The following is a 19,760-nucleotide window of genomic DNA, read 5'->3' on the forward strand; positions in this document are numbered from 1 at the left end:
CCACAAAGGTTGGGGTAAGATATACATACATCCTCCCCTCCCGTATCTAGACCCCACTTATAAAATTACGGTTAGTGAAACTTTCAACATTATTATCTACTTCTAGAATACGTCAATAGTAACTAGACATCTGAACTGTGTCTAGTTTAAACTTCATAAAGTAGAGGGGCCGGGGTGCCAAAACCGAAGTAGAGGTGTCTATCAAGCTATTATACCAATAAGAAGTAACATACTATAAGAGTTGAAATGTTTCCATCAAAACATTAAGCAATCCGCAGCATAATTGTCAATAGTCAATACCACTAGCTTGGACTTGAAATTGAGCTGTTCTATACTTCTAATAGCCCCACCCCTAACCTCAACCCCACCAAAGGAAGTAACATAGGACCATAATGATGAAGAGGTCAAAGTAGGTGCCTTTCTATATTCAACGACGAACTGTTTCCACAGTATCTGAAGTCGTAAATGCATTGCTTACATGCGTGACCTTGATGATGAAGATGTAGAAGCAGGAGCGCTCTGCAGAATAAGAAATGATGCAATTAGTAAGCAAGCATTTGACACATGCACAAAGCAAAAATAGCAAGCTATCAGAGTTCAAAATGTGCACACAACTCTTTCGATCATGCCTATCCAGATTCGCTTGATCCAGTTAGACTGGAATTCAGTGTAAGATGGAGTTGAAGTTTTGACATAAGCAGCTCTGTGACTGTGGACAACTATATCATCATCTCCCCTTGTTCTTTCTTCCCCCATAAACTGAACTAAATGTAAAATGGTTTTACCCATGGTTACATGACAAACATCTTTGCTTTACGTGGTTTGTTGAAAGTGGAGGCTCATAAATATGGGTTATGTATTTTCCTATTATTGACACATTGAATAATCTAACAAAGTAATTTATAGATACAACTTCCGAGATCATTACTTATTGGAACTTCATGTGCACGTTAATTAAAACATACCCAGTATAGTCCCACAAAGTGGGGTTTGGGGAGGGTAGATTGTATGTAGACTTTACCCCTACCTTAGAGATAGAGAGGTTGTTTCCGATAAACCCTTGGCAGCTCAAGGACATGCGCATATTGATTATTAGTAATAATTATCAGCAAAAATCAGTGACCAAATTGCCTAGCTAAGAAACAACGGACAGGTAAAAAGATCTTATATTGAATGGTAGATCTCTAAGATCAAATTCTTACCAAGGGAATGCCCTTTGCTGCTCTCTCTTCCAAGAACTTTGATGGCTTGAAGAAATTACCATATAATTCTGACCACTTGCGGAGACTTTTATATATATGACCTGCCCCAACAGTATCTCCCCAGAAAACAATGCCACCTCTGCAAAAGGAAATCATTCAAAGAAAGATCTGTATGAGAAAAATGTCCTCTAATTTCTGTGGAAATTTAAGAAGAAAAAACACAGTTGCTAAGTGCAGCAAAAAGGTTAGAAAAGCTCGTGATTCTTCTTCTTCTTCTGTAAACGCCCTGACTTGGTAACAACTTGCTGTTGTTTCCCTCCATCCTTTTCCATTCCTCCTCACCGATTAATTTTATCAATCCCCTTGTCTCTTGGGTATATCATTCTCTATTAAGCATGTAAAATTACACCCCATTCATACCAAACGAGAGATATTTTCTTTTAGCTCAAGTTGTTCATACTTCAGAATCAGTAGTTATCACGAGCTAGCAAAGACTAAGTGTTTGACTTATTGTTGGAAGCAAATGATGCTGATTTCACAGTATAGTACCAACCTGTAAGATGGGAAACTCATTCCAAGAACAGAAGCGACATCAAGGTCCGATGCTCGGACTACGACCCCCTCATCCAAAACACGACATGCCTCATTCACAACTGGAAAGAGTATCATCTCAACAATTTCTTGATCAGAGAGAGATATTGGCTGCCACAAATTCAAAACGAAGACACTGGTTATTGCGAGGAGATTTAGATTTTGACAAGTCCTTCAAAACCAATAATTAAGTCCTGATTTGAGATTTTCCTTTGTTAGCCAATGATACCTTTCCTCCAGGCATAATATTAGTGAGCCTTCTGGACTCCTCAATAATTGGAAGCACTGAAGGATCAGGTGTTGCCTTCTCTCCCTTCTTGTAAATGTAGTATCCTTTTCCATTATTTTTACCTGCATCACCAGTGTCAGTAGGATAAACAATACCTAGAAAACAAAAAGGATGAAACTTGCAATATTACCATTTCGACCACTTTTTATTAGAAGATCAAGCAATGGAGACTTAAATGTTCTATCAGGAAAAGCCGAACTATACTCTTTCCCTGTTGCAACAGCTACTCCATATCCAGCTAAATCCTGAAGCCTGCAAAATGAATAAGCAAATTACTTTACATGCCTATTGCTTGCAGTAGACAGGCTGCGGGCTGCTATAAGTGGAAGTAAAAACTGTTAGATTGTTGATTCTCCTGGAAATCTACAACATGTTATTTTAACTCACAACTGCTTTTACTTTCCAAGCGAATAAATAAGATTATAGTACCTCCGACCAAAGTGAAAGGGACAGGATATCTTGTATGCATTATATCCTCATCCCCTGCATATGATACAAACTCCTTCAACCTCTCCTCCTATCTTCCCACCCACCCCCTCCTCAATGTATGTCGGTCTCTCTCTGTGTGTTCTTTTTGTGGGAGTGTGGGAAGACAGCCTCCAATTTCTCTCTCCGAAAATACTTCCTTATGTTCTATTTCTTATTTATTTACCCAATATCAATGGCAGATGCCACAACAATCAATCTCAACATCAGTCAGCAAATGCTCCACCAATACCAAAATTTGCACGCCAACATTCTAGCACTTTCATGTATATCTAATTTCATCTTCTGGATGTATCATCACAGATATCTAGGTGCATTTAAAAATTTGAATCATTTAAGCACATTAATCATCTTAAAGCTGTGTAAGTCAAAGACAGCATGAAGATTAGCATTTACAGACTGCAAAGAACTGCTGACTAGTTTACTATCTCTCACATGAATAAAGGTAACTTTGTGGAAGAGAATTACTGGAATGGACCGATAGGGAGACCAAAGCTAATGATTTGTGCATCAATCCTGTAGACATCCACTCCAAGATTCGCGAGAAATTGTGCACTTTGGGCATATGGAAAGAATGTCCTATTGACAGCAAAACCAGTACAGTTTCCCACTACAACAGGTACTTTCTTTATTGTTTTGCCAACAGCCATGAGATCAAGAATTGCTTGGGCAGATGTCTTCTCCGTACGGATTATCTCCAGCAGAGGCATCACATGAGCAGGACTGACCATAGAAAAAAAATCAGTTAGCAAGTACAATAAAAAAAAGTGATCCAATTCTCCAACAGAATCATCACAAGGATTTTCTATTTCAAAGAAACAAAGAAAAAAAAAGGAGCAATTAGCTTGGTAGACTGCTTTCTCCTCCTTTTGTATGGTAAACTCCACCCGTAACCCCACAATCCCAGGTCCCAACAATGGCTCTTCCCAAATTGCTCCATGGATCACTCCCCAATCTTATAATTGGAGGTTGGGATCTTTATTGCTAGGTTCTCCCTTTTTTAGATTGCTAGGCAGCAGTACAATGGCTTTAGCTTATATCTCCCCAATATCACTTTTAAAAAGTAGAAAACGACAAAGAAGAATTGAAGAAGGATATTCCAAATTTTCTAGGAGCAAAACTCAAAAAAGGAAACTATATAAAGACACGTGAAAGTTAATCACCTGACATCCCATATAACAGTTTGTTCCACATTATTCTATTTTCCAGATTATATTGAATCTTCTTTTTATGTAGTGGTCATATTCCCCCTCAACGAAAGACAAAGTATTTGATAACTTTCAGACTTGAAAATCAGCTGTAGACTTTCATAGAGGTCAATTTCTCTTAATTAGTAGGGTTTACCTTCATTATAGAACGAAAGTTACACAGCAAGAATTGTAACCTGAAAAAGTGGGCTCCTATAATCCGATCTTGAGATCTCGTCTTTTGCCCAATTACGTTGAGGTCGATAGTAGATGTATTGGATGCCAAAATACAGTGGGGAGGACAAGCCTTCTCAATATCAATGAAGATTTGTTGTTTTAGAGGAACATTTTCAATGACAGCCTACAAACAAGACAGAACTGTTTCAAAAACAACAAATTTCAACAGATGAAGGAAAGTAGAATTCTGGTCATCGACATTTTTATAGCACCAGGAAAATAGAGAAGCCAAGTGAAGAAGCAAGAAGGGAAAGAAGAAACCATTCTGCGGAACATTACTTGAGTAAAGTATAGGTTCAGTAGCTACCTCAATGACCATATCCACATCCTTAAATTCTGAGTAATCCAGTACACCTTTAACCATTGAGAAAGCTTTGTTTGCTTTGTCCTGCAGCAACTTCTTTCTCGCTACCAAACCTTGGATATTTGCTGTAACATAAGGTACTCCGCGTAAGTTTCTAACTTCCAAAATCATAAGATGACTGTCAAGACGATTATGGATGGTCAAAAGGCCTCACAATCTCACAATCTATCACAACATTTATCAAGTCATCAACTACAACTACATACCCAGTGTAGTCTCACAAAGTGGGGTTTGGGGAGGGTAGAGTGTACGCAGACCTTATCCCTACCGCAGAGGTAGAGAGGCTGTTTCCGATAGACCCTTGGCTCAAGGAAAAACAGTCCAAAGCAGTTCAGAAAAAGAACAAATGAAAGTGAAATCATAACAAAGAATCCTGAACAGTAACTACAACAAAATAAGATATGATAAAATCCCACTGAAAGAAGATTAATAACCTTCAACTGTTTTTATCCCCTTCTGAAGATACTCGGGATTAATTTCCTTGATAAGAACAAATATGTTGCTCAGAACAAGAGAGGTAGCTATGCCTGAACCCATTAAGCCTCCACCTATTAAGGCAACTTTCTTCACTGGCCTTGGTTTCAGACCAATATCAGTGACATTAGGTACCTGAACCATTTAGGAATTAAAATATAATTCAGAAATATGATAGAATTGATTTTCCAATGAGGAAGCAGATATCCAAGTAACTTAATAAAGTCAAACTAGCCCTAGAGCAGGAACATAAAAGCTACAGAAGTGATCAGAAACAAATCTATTATAACAAGTATGAACTACTAATTATATACAAGAGATCATAATAAGTATGAAATACTAATTATATACAAGAGATTCAGACTCCATGTTACTTCTCATCCGTGAAATCATACTGATAACGAACTTTCACTAGCTGATGCACATCAAGTAAAGCCATCCCAAAGTGAAACCTAAAGTATACGAAACATACCAAATCAAGCTTGCATCATTAACAAACAACAGATCTCTACCTTGCTTCTCAATCATGTGATCGTTCTTATCAATGAGAAGCTTCGCATTAAGACAGACAGTTCTGCAAACAACAGCTAATGCACTAATATTTTTAACAAAAGATCAGGTAATAATAAGAGAGAATCTGTAACCAAGTTTACTATGCTGAAAATTAAATGTTTAAGAGCCTGACTCAAGTTTAATGTACTCAACAAAGATACTTCAAAAGAATTTTAAGCTTCAAGATAGCATCAGCACACAACAGGTACCATGTGCTCCGCGGTGAAGTATATTTTGTACCTTTGATGTAGCCCGTTGGGAAAAAAATACATGAACAAGTCCTCTTGATGTATCTAATAATACAAGGTCCTCAAATACTTTAGCTTCCTGCAAAAGACTTAAAACAAGTTTGTTAATCCATCTTGATCCATTTGTCTCAAATGGCTAAATGGATAAAGATTGAGTTAGGCCTCATTTGTATTTATTATGATTAGGACATCTGAATTGGAATATTAAGATGTGCATTAAGATTTTTATGTCTGAGTCTGAATACACATCTCAATATTAAGATGTTGATTAAGATCTGAATACTAAATAATTAAGACTGATTGCTTTTTTAACATCTAAATATATAAACTTGTCTTTATTTGTGAAGTAATAAATATAAAATTCAATAAATACTAAATTAATCTAATACTATATCAAAAAAATAGTGTTACAAAATTATATAGTGGTTGGTGTTGGAGAAAAATGGAGTTGGCTGATGGTGGTATTGTGGGCAGTAGCTAGTGGTGATGGTGATAGTTGGTGGTGGAAACTAATAGTTGTGGTGGCTGATAGTGATAGTTAATAGCGGTGGTGAATGATGATGGCGGTCGGCAATATACAATGGTGACTGAGATGGTGGTGATTGTCAGTAGTGATTCGTAGTTGTAGTAACAGTGGTTAGTGGAGATGATTATAAATGGTGGCTAGAGATAGATGTTACCAGTTTTCAAAAAAAAAATGGTGGCTAGAGATAGTGACAACTGATCGTAGTGATTGGCAGCGGTGGTGGTTATGAGTAATGGGTGGTGCGTGGTGGTAGTTGATAATGATGGGTGATGACCGTAGCGATGAGTGGGTTGAATTGGTGAAAAATAGGTATCTTAATAACATTAAAATTTTGTTACAAATCTTAATCATTCAGATGTATTTAGACCCATTAAGTGATTGTAACATAAAAAAAACATTGTTTAAGATCTTAATAATTAAGATCAAAACTTAAAAAATAAACTGCCTTAATAACTGAGATATAAATGATTAAGATTAAGACCTTTATTAAGTGCAAAAAAATGAGGCCTTAACTACCTTCCATGACACTATTTGCGATTATCTGGATTTTGTTAACAAAAAGTGGGTAAACTAGAACGTTGTCCTTTTCTGAAGAGAGATGTGTATTAGAATATAGGTATTAATTGACCAAGCAACATATACCTTGAGAACCCCATTATATCCACCATGGACTATGCCTTCTTCAATTACATCAAGGCATGCCAAGTGCTGAGGCATATTCCGAGCAGTTTGCTTCACTTGTTGCCTAGCCAACTTCAGAACTTCACGTGCTTCTGAAAGGGACCCAATTTTGTCAGTCCTGTGAAGAGGACGCATCCAAGGTTTGCGCCTTTCTGCAATATCAAGTGCCCATTGTCTAGCTACGTTTAATAACTCTGTGGAAGGGACAACTGCATCAATAAGACCTAGCTTCACCCCCTCTTCTGACATTATTGGTTTGGATGTCTGCAAAAAGTTGTTCACATTAATTAGGCTATTGTCCCCACAAATTAATGTTTTTAAATTGATTTACAAATTTGAGTAAGAAGCAACTCAATAGTTCTGCATGTATTGCAAACTAAATGGAGGATAATGTGTGGACAACTTATTAAAGTTAAAACCCAACAATCACAATCAGAGAAAAAGCAGAGCTTGAAGTACTACATGTAATAAGGATATACTGATACTTTTGTCCCTTCTTATTTCTTATCCTTTTTGATTGCTATCACGAATGTAGTCCAGAATCACCATCTAATGCTGAGAATAACTATAAAATTTTCTGTTTAAGATGATGCACCTGTTAAACGAATTATTTGTCCAACAGTTACTTTGTAAATGAATTAATTGCCAATGGGTAAACGTAAGGATCTATAGAAACTTTACCCCACACACCAAGAGAACTTTTCACAATTTTCAGCTTTTTCAATCATGAAGATGAATGACTTACCATCATCATATCAATAGCCTTTGATAACCCTATAAGCCTTGGAAGTCGTTGTGTACCTTGAGAAGAAACATTATTGCTATGCTCAATAAAATCTAGAAATGAAAAGAAATTTAACCTAAATGCAACTTCAATGAGCAGTAAGTGACTGAGTTACCTCCAGAGCCAGGAAGAACTCCAAGGCTAAGCTCTGGCAACCCAAGTTGTGTTCTTGGCGCAGCAATGCGTGCATGGCATCCCTACCAAAAGCATGCATTACATAATTCAATCACAAGGAAAACGTTAAGCATATGGACAGCACGTTTTATAGAGACCACAAACCAATGCCAATTCCAAGCCACCACCAAGACAAAGTCCTTCCACGGCAGCCACGGCAGGCTTCTTTCCATCTAAAGTTACAAATCGAAATGATCAACAGAAATATAAATAACATTGATACCAAGATGACACGAAGAAGCACAATGAGATGCTACAGTAAGCCATCTTAAGATTTGAAATCCTAATTCAGACCAACAGTTCTCTTACCTTCCATAATGTTCGTCACGAGATCAACAGAAACATCAGGCAATAGAGAAATATCGTCTGCAACCCATCCAAATTCCAATTTTCAAACAAAAGGTTCAGGGCACACAATAATGAACTGCACAAAGACAAAATGGAAGTAATCCTACTTGTTTTATGAACCTTCTCGAAAACATTGATGTCAAAACCACCAGAAAACCGCCCATCATTTCCTGCAATAAAACAATGAGAACATAAACAGAAAAGGAAGAGGGAAGACCGACATACAAAAAATGCACAAAGGACATGAACCATGAAGCAGAAAAAGGAAATTAACACTTTCTTAAAAAAAAGGGTACAGAAAAGGAAATTAACACTTCTTGTCCTGAAGAGAGAGAACACAACAGCAACAACTCTTACACCTCAATGACCTAACCGATCAGGGTCCGGTGATCAGACCCAATCCATTCCAATACTGGTATATCATTTGTATTTAAATTTATATTAGATGGTCGCTGAAACTAGAAGTTCTCTAAATCTCCCGAAGCTAAAGTAAGTGTACCACTAAACACTAATCCCTACTACTGTAGTTGATATTTTCAATTTAGTTTTATTGTTTCCATCATGTTATGTTCTTAGCTAATCCTGCATTAGCTAACTCCACATTGACTCAAATATGTCATACGGAACTTCATTAAATACAAAAGTAGATTTCATTTCACTAGCAGTCATAACTGAAATTCAACGAAACATCAGCTGCGCAATTCGTATTTCAAAAAGTTTAACTAAAATCCTAAATTAATCACTATTTACTGATACTAAATTCTATCCAAAATCAAACAGATCAAACAAAGAATTTATTTAATTTTTGAAAAAAAAACAGCTACTTGCAATCAAACTGAAATTCATCGAAACATCAGCTTCGCAATTCGTAATTCAGAAAATCTAACTAAATTCCTATTGTAATCACTATTTACTGACACTCAATTCTATCCAAAATCAAACAGATCAAACAAAAATGTTATTTGAACAAAAAAAAACAGTTACTAGCAATCATATCTAAAATTCATCCAAACATCAACTTCGCAAATCGTAATTCAGAAAGTTTAACAAAAATTTCTAAATCAATCACTATTTACTGATAGTACTAAATTCTATCCAAAATCAAATAGATCGAAACAGGATGACTAAGAAATTAAACAAATCAAGAGCTTTACCAGTCAGAACAATAGCTTTGACATCATTTCTCATAGCTGCCTCATTCCATTTCTCCTTTAATCCAGCGAAAACTACAACCAAATCAAAACTCAAAATCAAAATTCCGTTTCAACAAAACGAATCAAAATTCCATTTCGATTTATTTTAAGCTTACTTTGAATAGCAAGAGCATTCCCCGGCGGATTGAAGATCGTGATAACGGCAACGCCGTCGTTCCCCACCTCCATCGTCACTTTCGCTTTCGCCATTTTCAACGAAAAATAGTAAATAATGTTAAGCTCAAAAATTTGGGAATTGAATGAAAAAAAATGAATTTATAGATGAATTTGATTGAATGAATCTACTGTGAATTTTTGATCAATTTGAAAGTAGCGGGTCCCGTGAGAATGATGTTAAGTCCACGAGTCAAAGTTGACGCAACTAATGAGTAATCCAAAATTTTAACAAATAAAATAAAATAAAAAACGTGGACTATTATTTTTACAAAAATAAATATATATATATATATATATATATATATATATATATATATATATTTTGTTTCTTGAGATTTAAAATTAATAATGTATGGAAAAAGATACAAATTATCAATGAGGATTTTCTTGGAAAATAAATATTTCTTTATTTTTCACTAAAGGTTTTAGGTTCGATTTTGGCGAAATTGAATTTAGTCGAGTTTCAATTTTAATATTATATATTTGATAAAAAATTAAAAATATAAAGTTATAACTCATTTGTTTACTTTTTACTTATTCATTATATTAAAAATATATTTTTGTTTTAATTGTTACTTTTTACATATTAGCAGAAAATATCTTCTTTTTTTCATATTTTATCCTCCATATTAATTACTTATTTTTCAAACCATTTCTCAAGACCTAAGATGTTAGGTTAATTAATATGAATATTGTAATAAAATAGGCATATTATCATTAACAGATTCTTGCATGAAATGATCAACTTTACGTGTTTAAATTTTTCGAGAATAATTAGTCAATATATTCCTTAATGTTTTACTATAAGTTTAAATTATCCTCAAGTTAGAAACATTGTTAGGTCGAGGACGAAAATCAATCTTTTCTTCTTAATAAGGGGGTAAAATTACTCAATTTCAAAGCGCAACTTTGACCATTTTACCTTGTTTTTCAATTAAGGATGCAAGTTATTTTGGTAAATGTTATTTTCTTTATCTTAATTTATGTGATATTTTTTTAGTTAGTTAAAAAATTACACTTTAAATCAGTTTCAAAAGTCTTTATTTTTCTCTTAAACTCTACTTAATCAAACGTCTTTATATAAATTGAAATAAAAAAAGTATCAATCACATTAAAATAATTATTTGTAAAAATTAAGTTTTCATCTAATTTTGGTAAAAGAATTATTTTGCAAGTGTTTCTAATGTCTATAGGGAGTATATCAAACTGTAGCTAAGAAAAATCGATTATTTCCAATAAAAGACTTTGGTTAGCTAAGAAAAAATATGTTTATTTGACATACCATTTTTGTACATGTAAAAGAATTCAAAGAATACTATGCATTAATAGCAACAAAGGAAAATGCTATGCATTATATGTATGTATATGAAAAACAATAATATCAACAAATATTACATTTTGAATTCATAATTTAAAAATATATTTTAATTTAGTGTTAAAAGTTTTAAAAATTAAACATATCAAGTCAAAATTTTGTGTCATCCACTAACAAAGGTGGATTATGATGTTCATGAATTCCTTAATCAACCTCAAATTAAAATTACAATAATAATTAAATTCACATTTTTTTTATTTTTTAATAATGGAGTAAATTACTCAATTTGAAAGAGTAACTTCGACCATTTTCCTTTGTTTTTTTAATGAAGAAACGAACTTTTTTCGTAAATGTAACTAAAAGCAAATTTTAGCGAGTGTTCCTAATGTATTAAAAACAGGGAAATATATCATAGAGCAATGGAAGTAGCTTTTTAACAAAAAGACGAATAATTTCATAAAAAAACTTTAGTTGGTTAAGGAGGTTAACTAATTTAACATAACTCAGTATATTTGTCGTAAAATATAATAAGTGTATATAAAAAACAATGATAATGATTTAAAAATTAAACCAATCAAGTTAAAATTTTGTATTAGCCACAAAACGAGATCTAGAAGTAGAAGTTTATTATTCTTCAAGCAACCTCAAATTAAAATTACGATAATGATTAGATTCATGTGTAAAAATTTATAAATATTTAATAAATTCTTTTTCAAAGTGAACCCATAACTTTGTAAGTAAATATTTATTTCATAAGAATTATTAAAAGAATTTTTAGAAGTGTATTTAAAAAACCTTTACATATGTGCATTTGAGAAGCCTTATATGATGTAGTACTAAAAAAGCTTCTTCAATTGATTGAGAAGGATAGTAAGTGTTGTAGTAGATTGATAAGTATTTTTTTAATTTTATTCAGATATTTTGGGTTTGAGTTCTTCTGAGTATGGAGTTGCTTTTGTTATGGAGCGCTTTACTTCCCCCCCCCCCCCCCCTTCTCTCCCTAAAAAAAATGTGGGACTTCCCTACATCAAAACCAAATTTAATTGGGTTTTAATATGAGTATTGGACATCGAATGAGAGGAAAAAAAATCATCTTTGACATTTTGAAAGTTATTTGTGAGGACAAGTGTCTTGACACTTGTTTTACTTTGATTGGTTTCTTTCCTCTACTCTAGCTCTCTATCTCCCTCACGGTCTCTCTCTTTTAACTTTCTTTTTTAGTTAATTAATTATTTTAGTTTTGTTATCTTTTATTTCTCCTTTAATAATTTGTTTGTGTTAATTTAAATTTTGCTGATTCATGTATTCTCTATTCAATTAGAGAAGACTTATTTAATCATGAAAACATATTTCACACTTGAAATAGTTTTTTAGAAAAATGTCTTGCAAAACTCAAGTATTATTGTATACTATTTAAAATATTATATTAATAATATCTATCTATTTTTCAGTACTTTTATTTTGATAAATAATAACTTATATTATTATTATTATTATTATTATTATTATTATTATTATTATTATTATTATTAGGATGATGATGATGAGTTTTCATTGTTTCCCAACAAATTCGACATCTAAATCAACATAACCTTTCTAAGGGTGATTCGGTCCACATCCTTTGCTGAAAAATTATGTAGTGCAATAGACAAAGAGTAATTATTAGCTATTAGAATACACATTAAATTTTGCACATTTTTGACATAAAAATAAATTCATACATCCTTTTGCCAAATTTCTAACTTTACCATTGACATTTAACTATTATAACCACATGAATTCAATTTTCACTTCCATGTGTATAGGTAGAGTTTGCAATTTCTTGAAGAAAAAAAAAACATAACATAGTGCTTTCGCCTTTCTATCTCAAGATAGTACTAGGAGGAATTGTGGATAGAGACTTGCATATAATGTTACACTTTTTGTTTAGTTATGAAATATGATCACATGCAAGTTGTCTTCCATGGGGAGGGGGGACACAATAAAATTGGAGATAATTGATGGCAAATTAATGAACAGGTCAAAAACCGATTGATCAAAATATATTTGATCCGTTCATATTTAATATGAATTAAAAAATGAGTTAATTAATGAATAATATGGATATTTTCAAGAATTGATAAGGTGAATCTAAGCTAAAAGCCAAAACAAGCTTAGACTCTAAATAAACAAGAATTCATGAAAAATAATAAGCAGATAAATGACTTTTTATAATATGAATATCCTTAATTGATCTGATCCAACTCATATTATGAGTCAAATGAATAATTACTTTTGTTTTTTACTAATGTGTTAGTCCTATATAAATTTAATGTACAAAACATCTCGTTTTTACGTCAGATCTTCTGACAATCTACATAAATGAGGTATCCTGACATTTCAACCCATTTTAACCCTAACACTATATCATTATCATGCAAGGTGTCTTCCATTGGGAGAGATGGCCATAATTCACTAGTTCAACCAGGAAAAAAAGAGAAGGGTTTCGTGTACTTTGCATTCGCGCATATTTGGAAACAAAAATGTAGGTGTGTTTAGTATGTGGAACATATTTTGTAAAAAAATAAACAAATTATTTATTTATTTTTTATTATTTAATAAGTAAACAAAAAATATCATTTCAAAAGTATTTATATATTAGCAAGACACTATTAAGATGATGAGATGGCATAGGAAGTGGGGGTTCAGAGTGACGTTAAGTGGGATGGTCAAGGGGTCGTGAAGGTTGGAGGCGATGGGTATATAGGGAGGAGACAATGAACTTGAAATATCATTTATAAAACTTATTTTTTCTGTTTCTATTAGAGAACTCATTTTTCTTATTTTTAAAGAACTTGTTGTGTATATTTTTCTCACTGCCAAATTAGTTATTAAGAAAAATAATAAATTTTGTTATGATAGTTAAATCACATTGAACGTAAAAATTATTTAAGTCGTCGTGAACTTTGGAGCGATATATCACACAAATTGTCCATGTTCTCGTGAATAACTTAGTTGTTGAGCATGTGGACAAAATTTCATATTAATAATTAAAAAGTTTTTTTTTTATAATTATGTGTAGTGATACTCTTAATTAGGGCTGTACAAGGCAAACCGATAAATCGCACCAAACCGACAAACCGAACCAAACCGGGAAAAAAACCCGACTAGTGGTTTGGTTTGACTTGGTTTGGTGTTTGAAAAAAAAACCCGACCATTATAGGGTTGGTTTGGTTTTAACTAAAAAAAGTCAAACCGAATCCAAACCGACCCGATTATAGATATACTACTCTTAAATTATGTTATACATAAAAATATTTATTAAAATATAATTTATAAATATTTTAATTTTTTTTTTCATAATTGTTTTTTCTTTCTTACATTTAGATTTGGACTTGAGAAACCATCTAAATAATATACAAAAAAAAACCCATCTTATAAAGTTATATTATAAAGTTAAAACTTCAAACAGTGTTCTGCCTCCATCTTATATGTTGATATTTTATACTGGAATTCTTTTTAAGAAGCACCGCTCTTTGTTTTTTATTAGATACTATGAAAACTCGAAAAACCCGAAAAAACCCGAATAACCCGAAAAAACCCGAAAATCCCGAGAAAAATTAATATCGAAAAACCCGACTTTATTGGTTTGGTTTGGTTTATAGATTTAATAACCCGATACAAATGGTTTGGTTTGGTTTATAAAAAATCCGAACCAACCCGGTCCATGTACACCCCTACTCTTAATGATGTGAGTCATTCGAGGAAAATGATATGGGCTTGTATCCAAAGTGGGATAGCACATATATCACATTATAATAATTTAGAGCATCTTTTGACTATTTTGGCCAAACTACTGATACGTGAGTCAATCGTTTAGTGATATGAGTATGGAGATAATAGAGTGGGGACGTAAGGTCCGACTTAGTGTCTTAGACTGCTTATGTATTGATCTACTATCTTTATCTATAACTTTGAAAATACATGCATAAAAAAAGAAGTTAGCAGTCATTAATGGCTATAAATATCCGGTTAATGTGGATGACACATCAGTAATCAACAGATAAGCTCATAAAAGATGATAGTTAATTCAAGGGAAGATTGTTAGGTGTGCAGAGATATTATAGTCTCAAATTAACAATTATCAAGATTTGGCCACAAATGATGAAAATATTTTGCTATATGTTAGGATTTGATCAGAAATTCTAAGGAATTGCCTAAACTTATCACTAAAACAAGACTTGACCAATATCAAATAAGAAATCCGAATGATCAATAGAATTTTTCTTAGAATCCTGACGAATCACCATAAGTTATCCTGACAACCATTCAGGAGTGTGCTTCTATTTTTCCAAAACTTTTTTAATGAAATCAATTTACACAATGGTATCAAAATATTCTATTTTATGCAAACTTGTTCCTTGAAGCCCATGTTTTCGTTTGGGATGGGTCACGTGGCCCAACTCTGCGCTTGAATAGAGCAGGCCAGAATTTAGCCCACCAACCCCTACCTTAATGGCCCATTTCGGTTACAAGCGCACAGTACAAACAATAACTGGAAAATGATATTCTTTCCGTCACAATTTATGTGATTTTGAAACTTGTGGTTTAAAATAAATATTAAATGTTTGTGTGTCTATAAATCATAAAAATGAGGATTTTGAAGTTATTTTGATACTAAATATATAAATATATTATTCTTTTTGACACTAACTAAAAAAAAATGTGTCACATAAATTGAAACAGAGGAAGTATAAACAATTCTATTTCTTCTGAGGTAGATCAATAAATAAAAAGGGGGAATAATATTTTTATGGGATATAGTTTGATATTTATGCAATATCTCAAATTCAAGTTTGTGGTATGATAATCTTTTACTACACACTAGCTAACAGCCCGCCAGGCGCACAGTTTTCCTGCATGTGCTCAGTATTTGGACCTAACATCCTCTCTTTTTCCAATTTTTTGGATGGATAGATGCACGGAAAATAATAGAATTTAGTTTATATTATATAGTTAAAAAAATTGGAATAAATTTCACATATGATCATATAATATGATCCCCCGCCCACTCACCCCCCCCCCCCACAAAAAGTCATATAATTATTGTTTTTACTAACAAAAAAGAAAAATTCATAAAAAGTTCCATCTTACTGAAACAAAAATCACTACTATCGAAAAATTTAATTTTCGATTGACAGTTTTTCCAACGCTCCTTTATTTTCAATTTAATGTATACAACAAGAATTACATATTTATTGTAGATTCATAAGTGAGGTTTGAAAAAAAAATATATGTATGTAAATTTCATTCAAATCGTCCTTCTTATATAAGGTAGAAAGATTATTTTTGATAAATCTTCTGCCCTCTTTCACTTACAAGTACAATTATTTTCGATTACCTATTACAATATTATCTTAATCCGCAATCTCTATTACACCTCAATAAAATACAAATTCAACTAAAAGATATTAATCCGTTGTCTCAATTTAAGTTATTTTTTTATATTCCTAAAAAAATAGTTGATAAAATTTTCAATTCCAACCTTATACATGACAAATTTAAAAGGCACAATACATAAATATGTCCTTTAACTTGGTCTCATTTCACATTTATGCCCTCTAATTTTGAGTGTGCACAAGTAGGCACTTAAACTTCTATAAAATTGAACAAATGGATACACATGTCCTACGTGGCACAATACACGTAGAACGCCACGTATGACACAAAATTGTCATATGGGATGTCATATAGGACAAATATGTCTATTTGTTCTAGTTTTAGATAGTTAAAGTGTCTATTTGTGCACTAGTAAAGTCAGAGTAGTTAAAGTGCCTACTTGTACACTAGTAAAGTTAGAGGTCATAGTTGTTAGTTGAAGCCAAATTAAGAATTATATTTATGTATTAGGTGGAACCCATCGGTGGCCCCTCAAAGTTGACACCAACTTTCACTTAGACACTTCAACTAAGATTTGTTCATTTTAGACACCTCAAGTAAGGTTCCGATGTGTCATTTTGACACTTTTTTTACAATCACCCAAATATCTAAAGTGTGTGTAATACACTTGACGCTGATGTGTCAAAGTGACCAATTAAATGAAGTTAATGACCACTTTTTTCTAATCAAAAGTCATTATTTTAAAATTATTTTTGATATATCTGTCACGTTTCTTCATTTAATTGGTCACTTTGACACATCAGCGTCAAGTGTATTACACACACTTTAGATATTTGGGTGATTGTAAAAAAAGTGTCAAAATGACACATCAGAACCTTACTTGAGGTGTCTAAAATGAACAAAGCTTAGTTGAGGTGTCTAAGTGAAAGTTGGTGCCAACTTTGAGGGGTCACCTGTCACGACCTAGCCCCGTGGGCCGTGACTAGTGTCCGAATTGGACACTCCTATACACACCTATTACCTATAGTCAATCGGCAATTAAATATGATATAGGATTTATATGGGCAGCACGTCGTCTCAAACTGTCACTTATATATATACCAAAATCACCTGTTTCTTGGAGAGTCTTAATTGTCAAAAATAAGATAACATAATACGTAAGCCGACAAGGCTTTCACTCCGAATGTAAACGTCCAAAAACATAAGCCATACTAGTACACCAGACAACATCTACATACAACCCACTCATGTGTCTACAGACCTCTAAGAGGATTAACAATAGCATATGACGGGACAGGGCCCCGCCGTACCCCTAAATACACAAATATATACATTATAAGGATTAGTACCAAAAGTTTAGGCTCCGAGACAATGGAGCACTTCAAATCCGTTGAGTAGAATCCTAAGCTGGCGGCTCTCCAAAATGAGTATCTGTACCTACGGGCACGAAACGCAGCCCCCCGAAGAAGGGGGTCAGTACGAAATATGTACCAAGTATATAAAGCATAAAATATCGTAAAGGAGATCACATCTGAAATAAAGATTCAGGAGTCAAGTATCATAATCAATAAATCACTGTACCTGTGTCTTATAAAATGAAGACATGCATATCATCATCATATATCGTACCTGGCCCATTATGGGACTCGGTGTCACAATTATATCAATATATCATCATATGTATATATATACCATACCCGGCCCTCTAGCAAGGGACTCGGTGAATAGAGTAGTGTACACTGATACAGTACCCGGCCCATTATGGGACTCGGTGCCATAATCATATCGTCATATCATCATAATATCATATTATCATATCACGTACCCGGCCCTCTAGTAAGGGACTCGGTGAATAATGTAGTGGAATCCATACATAATAACATACCCGGCATATCATAGGACTCGGTGAATAATACCATAACAATATGCACGAATAAGGTATCATTAGCAACCTTGTGAAATTTGATCATTATCGGAGACTTAATAGAATAAGCAAAACAGTCCATCATTTGAAAACCAAGACAATAGTCATTATGAATCACACCAATTATAGATTATACTAAAATATGAATTATACCACAACATGCGTTATACCAACTAGGATGGCTGGAATCATACACATGAGTCAAGACATAACAATATAAATTTTGAAAATCAAGAACGGTAGCCATTCGAGTATATCTACGAATAAGAGTTTCTTTGGAATTTAAGCATACGTCATTCATTCGTTTCATATGGATCATGCCAAAAGAAGAAAATGTTAACTTTACATACCTTTAGCGTTTATACGTATATGCTGTCCAATATTGTCTCAACCTATATTAAAACGTTAAGCACTATGGTTAAGCTATGGACAAGAATAAAACGTAGTCTATCGTTAATAGGTTATTTCTAAAAAAATTTGGACAGCACCTCCCCTATACCGCTCACTTTTCCCACTTTCAAACCAGTCATATAATCATCAAGAAACATCAACAATCCAAAATATTAACACAAAATAAGATTTATTATTGACAATAAGCCTAGAATGTTTCCACCCGACTCATGTTACTAAAGCAGTAAATTCGGAAAGTCGAGTACCTCAAGTTGTATCTAAATTTTGAAAATAAAAACGGCAAAACTGGACTTTATGACCTTCATGAAACATTTAGATCTCTGTCTTAAGTTTCCAATACAAAAGAAATCCACTCAAAACTCATTTTCTACAAAGAGATATCATCAAAACACTAACAGGTATACATGAGGGATTTTTGCAATTCAAAATCTGGACAGAATTTATCTTATGATTCATCCTCATTTTTCGATATAATAACAGCAGATATAGACTACAACATAAACATAAGAGTTGTAGGTACGTGTATTATCTTTCCAAAACATATTTAATATCTAAAATCGAAGGTATACACAATGAGATATTCCAGAATTACTACCAGCTACTCAATTCCAAAAACGGGTTTGAACATTCACAATCTTCATACACCTTTTTCCTCCAAATTCAAGAACAACAACTCATCAACAACATCAAAACAATATCAACCATTATTATACATCATCACTAAGCTAATTCCATCCATTTAAGCTACCTAAAATAATCCTTTAACCCATAAATCTTAACAAATCACCAAACCAGTTTATAACACTATTTTCTCCGTTCTAATCCGTTAAAACTCTAACTAAACTTGTTAACAATGAAAAAGAGACTTTAATATTACCTTAAATTTGCAGCACCACATAAAATCTTCTCCTTATTGGATGATATCTAGCTCAAATTGAAGCCAATGCGACGTACAACAATTTTCTCTTCAAGAGCTTTGAGATTCGGGGCTTTAATTGTGGTAAATGTTGGTGTTTCTCTCTAGCTTTCCCTTCTCTTACTCTCTCTGGAAATTTCCAGATATTTCTTGGTCTAAAGTATGAAGGAAGAGATAAAAATTAGATTAATTTCGTGGGTATTGGGCCTGACCCGAATTAGAATTGGGTTGGGCCGAATTCACTATTTAGTTTGGCCTGTCAGACTTAAAACTTCTATATCTTATTACTCCGATATCACATT

At 33.1% G+C, this 19,760-nt stretch overlaps 1 protein-coding gene across 1 annotated transcript; it reads right to left on the reverse strand.

Moving 5' to 3' along the window:
- Positions 1-189: 189 nt before the first annotated feature.
- LOC129904956 (peroxisomal fatty acid beta-oxidation multifunctional protein AIM1-like) lies at positions 190-9,607 on the reverse strand. Its single transcript, XM_055980363.1, has 18 exons — positions 9,453-9,607; positions 9,298-9,369; positions 8,251-8,313; positions 8,105-8,161; positions 7,901-7,968; positions 7,737-7,818; positions 7,583-7,638; positions 6,799-7,101; positions 5,623-5,709; positions 4,791-4,965; positions 4,300-4,421; positions 3,953-4,116; positions 3,037-3,291; positions 2,213-2,334; positions 2,023-2,144; positions 1,756-1,904; positions 1,203-1,341; positions 190-519 (listed from the first exon to the last, which is right to left on the reverse strand). Exons 1-18 carry the CDS (start codon positions 9,544-9,546, stop codon positions 475-477), a joined length of 2,175 nt encoding a protein of 724 aa, XP_055836338.1. The 5' UTR covers positions 9,547-9,607; the 3' UTR covers positions 190-474.
- Positions 9,608-19,760: the final 10,153 nt, after the last annotated feature.

The sequence above is a fragment of the Solanum dulcamara genome, chromosome 10 (genome assembly GCF_947179165.1).
Source record: "Solanum dulcamara chromosome 10, daSolDulc1.2, whole genome shotgun sequence".
Classification (NCBI taxonomy): Eukaryota; Viridiplantae; Streptophyta; class Magnoliopsida; order Solanales; family Solanaceae; genus Solanum; species Solanum dulcamara.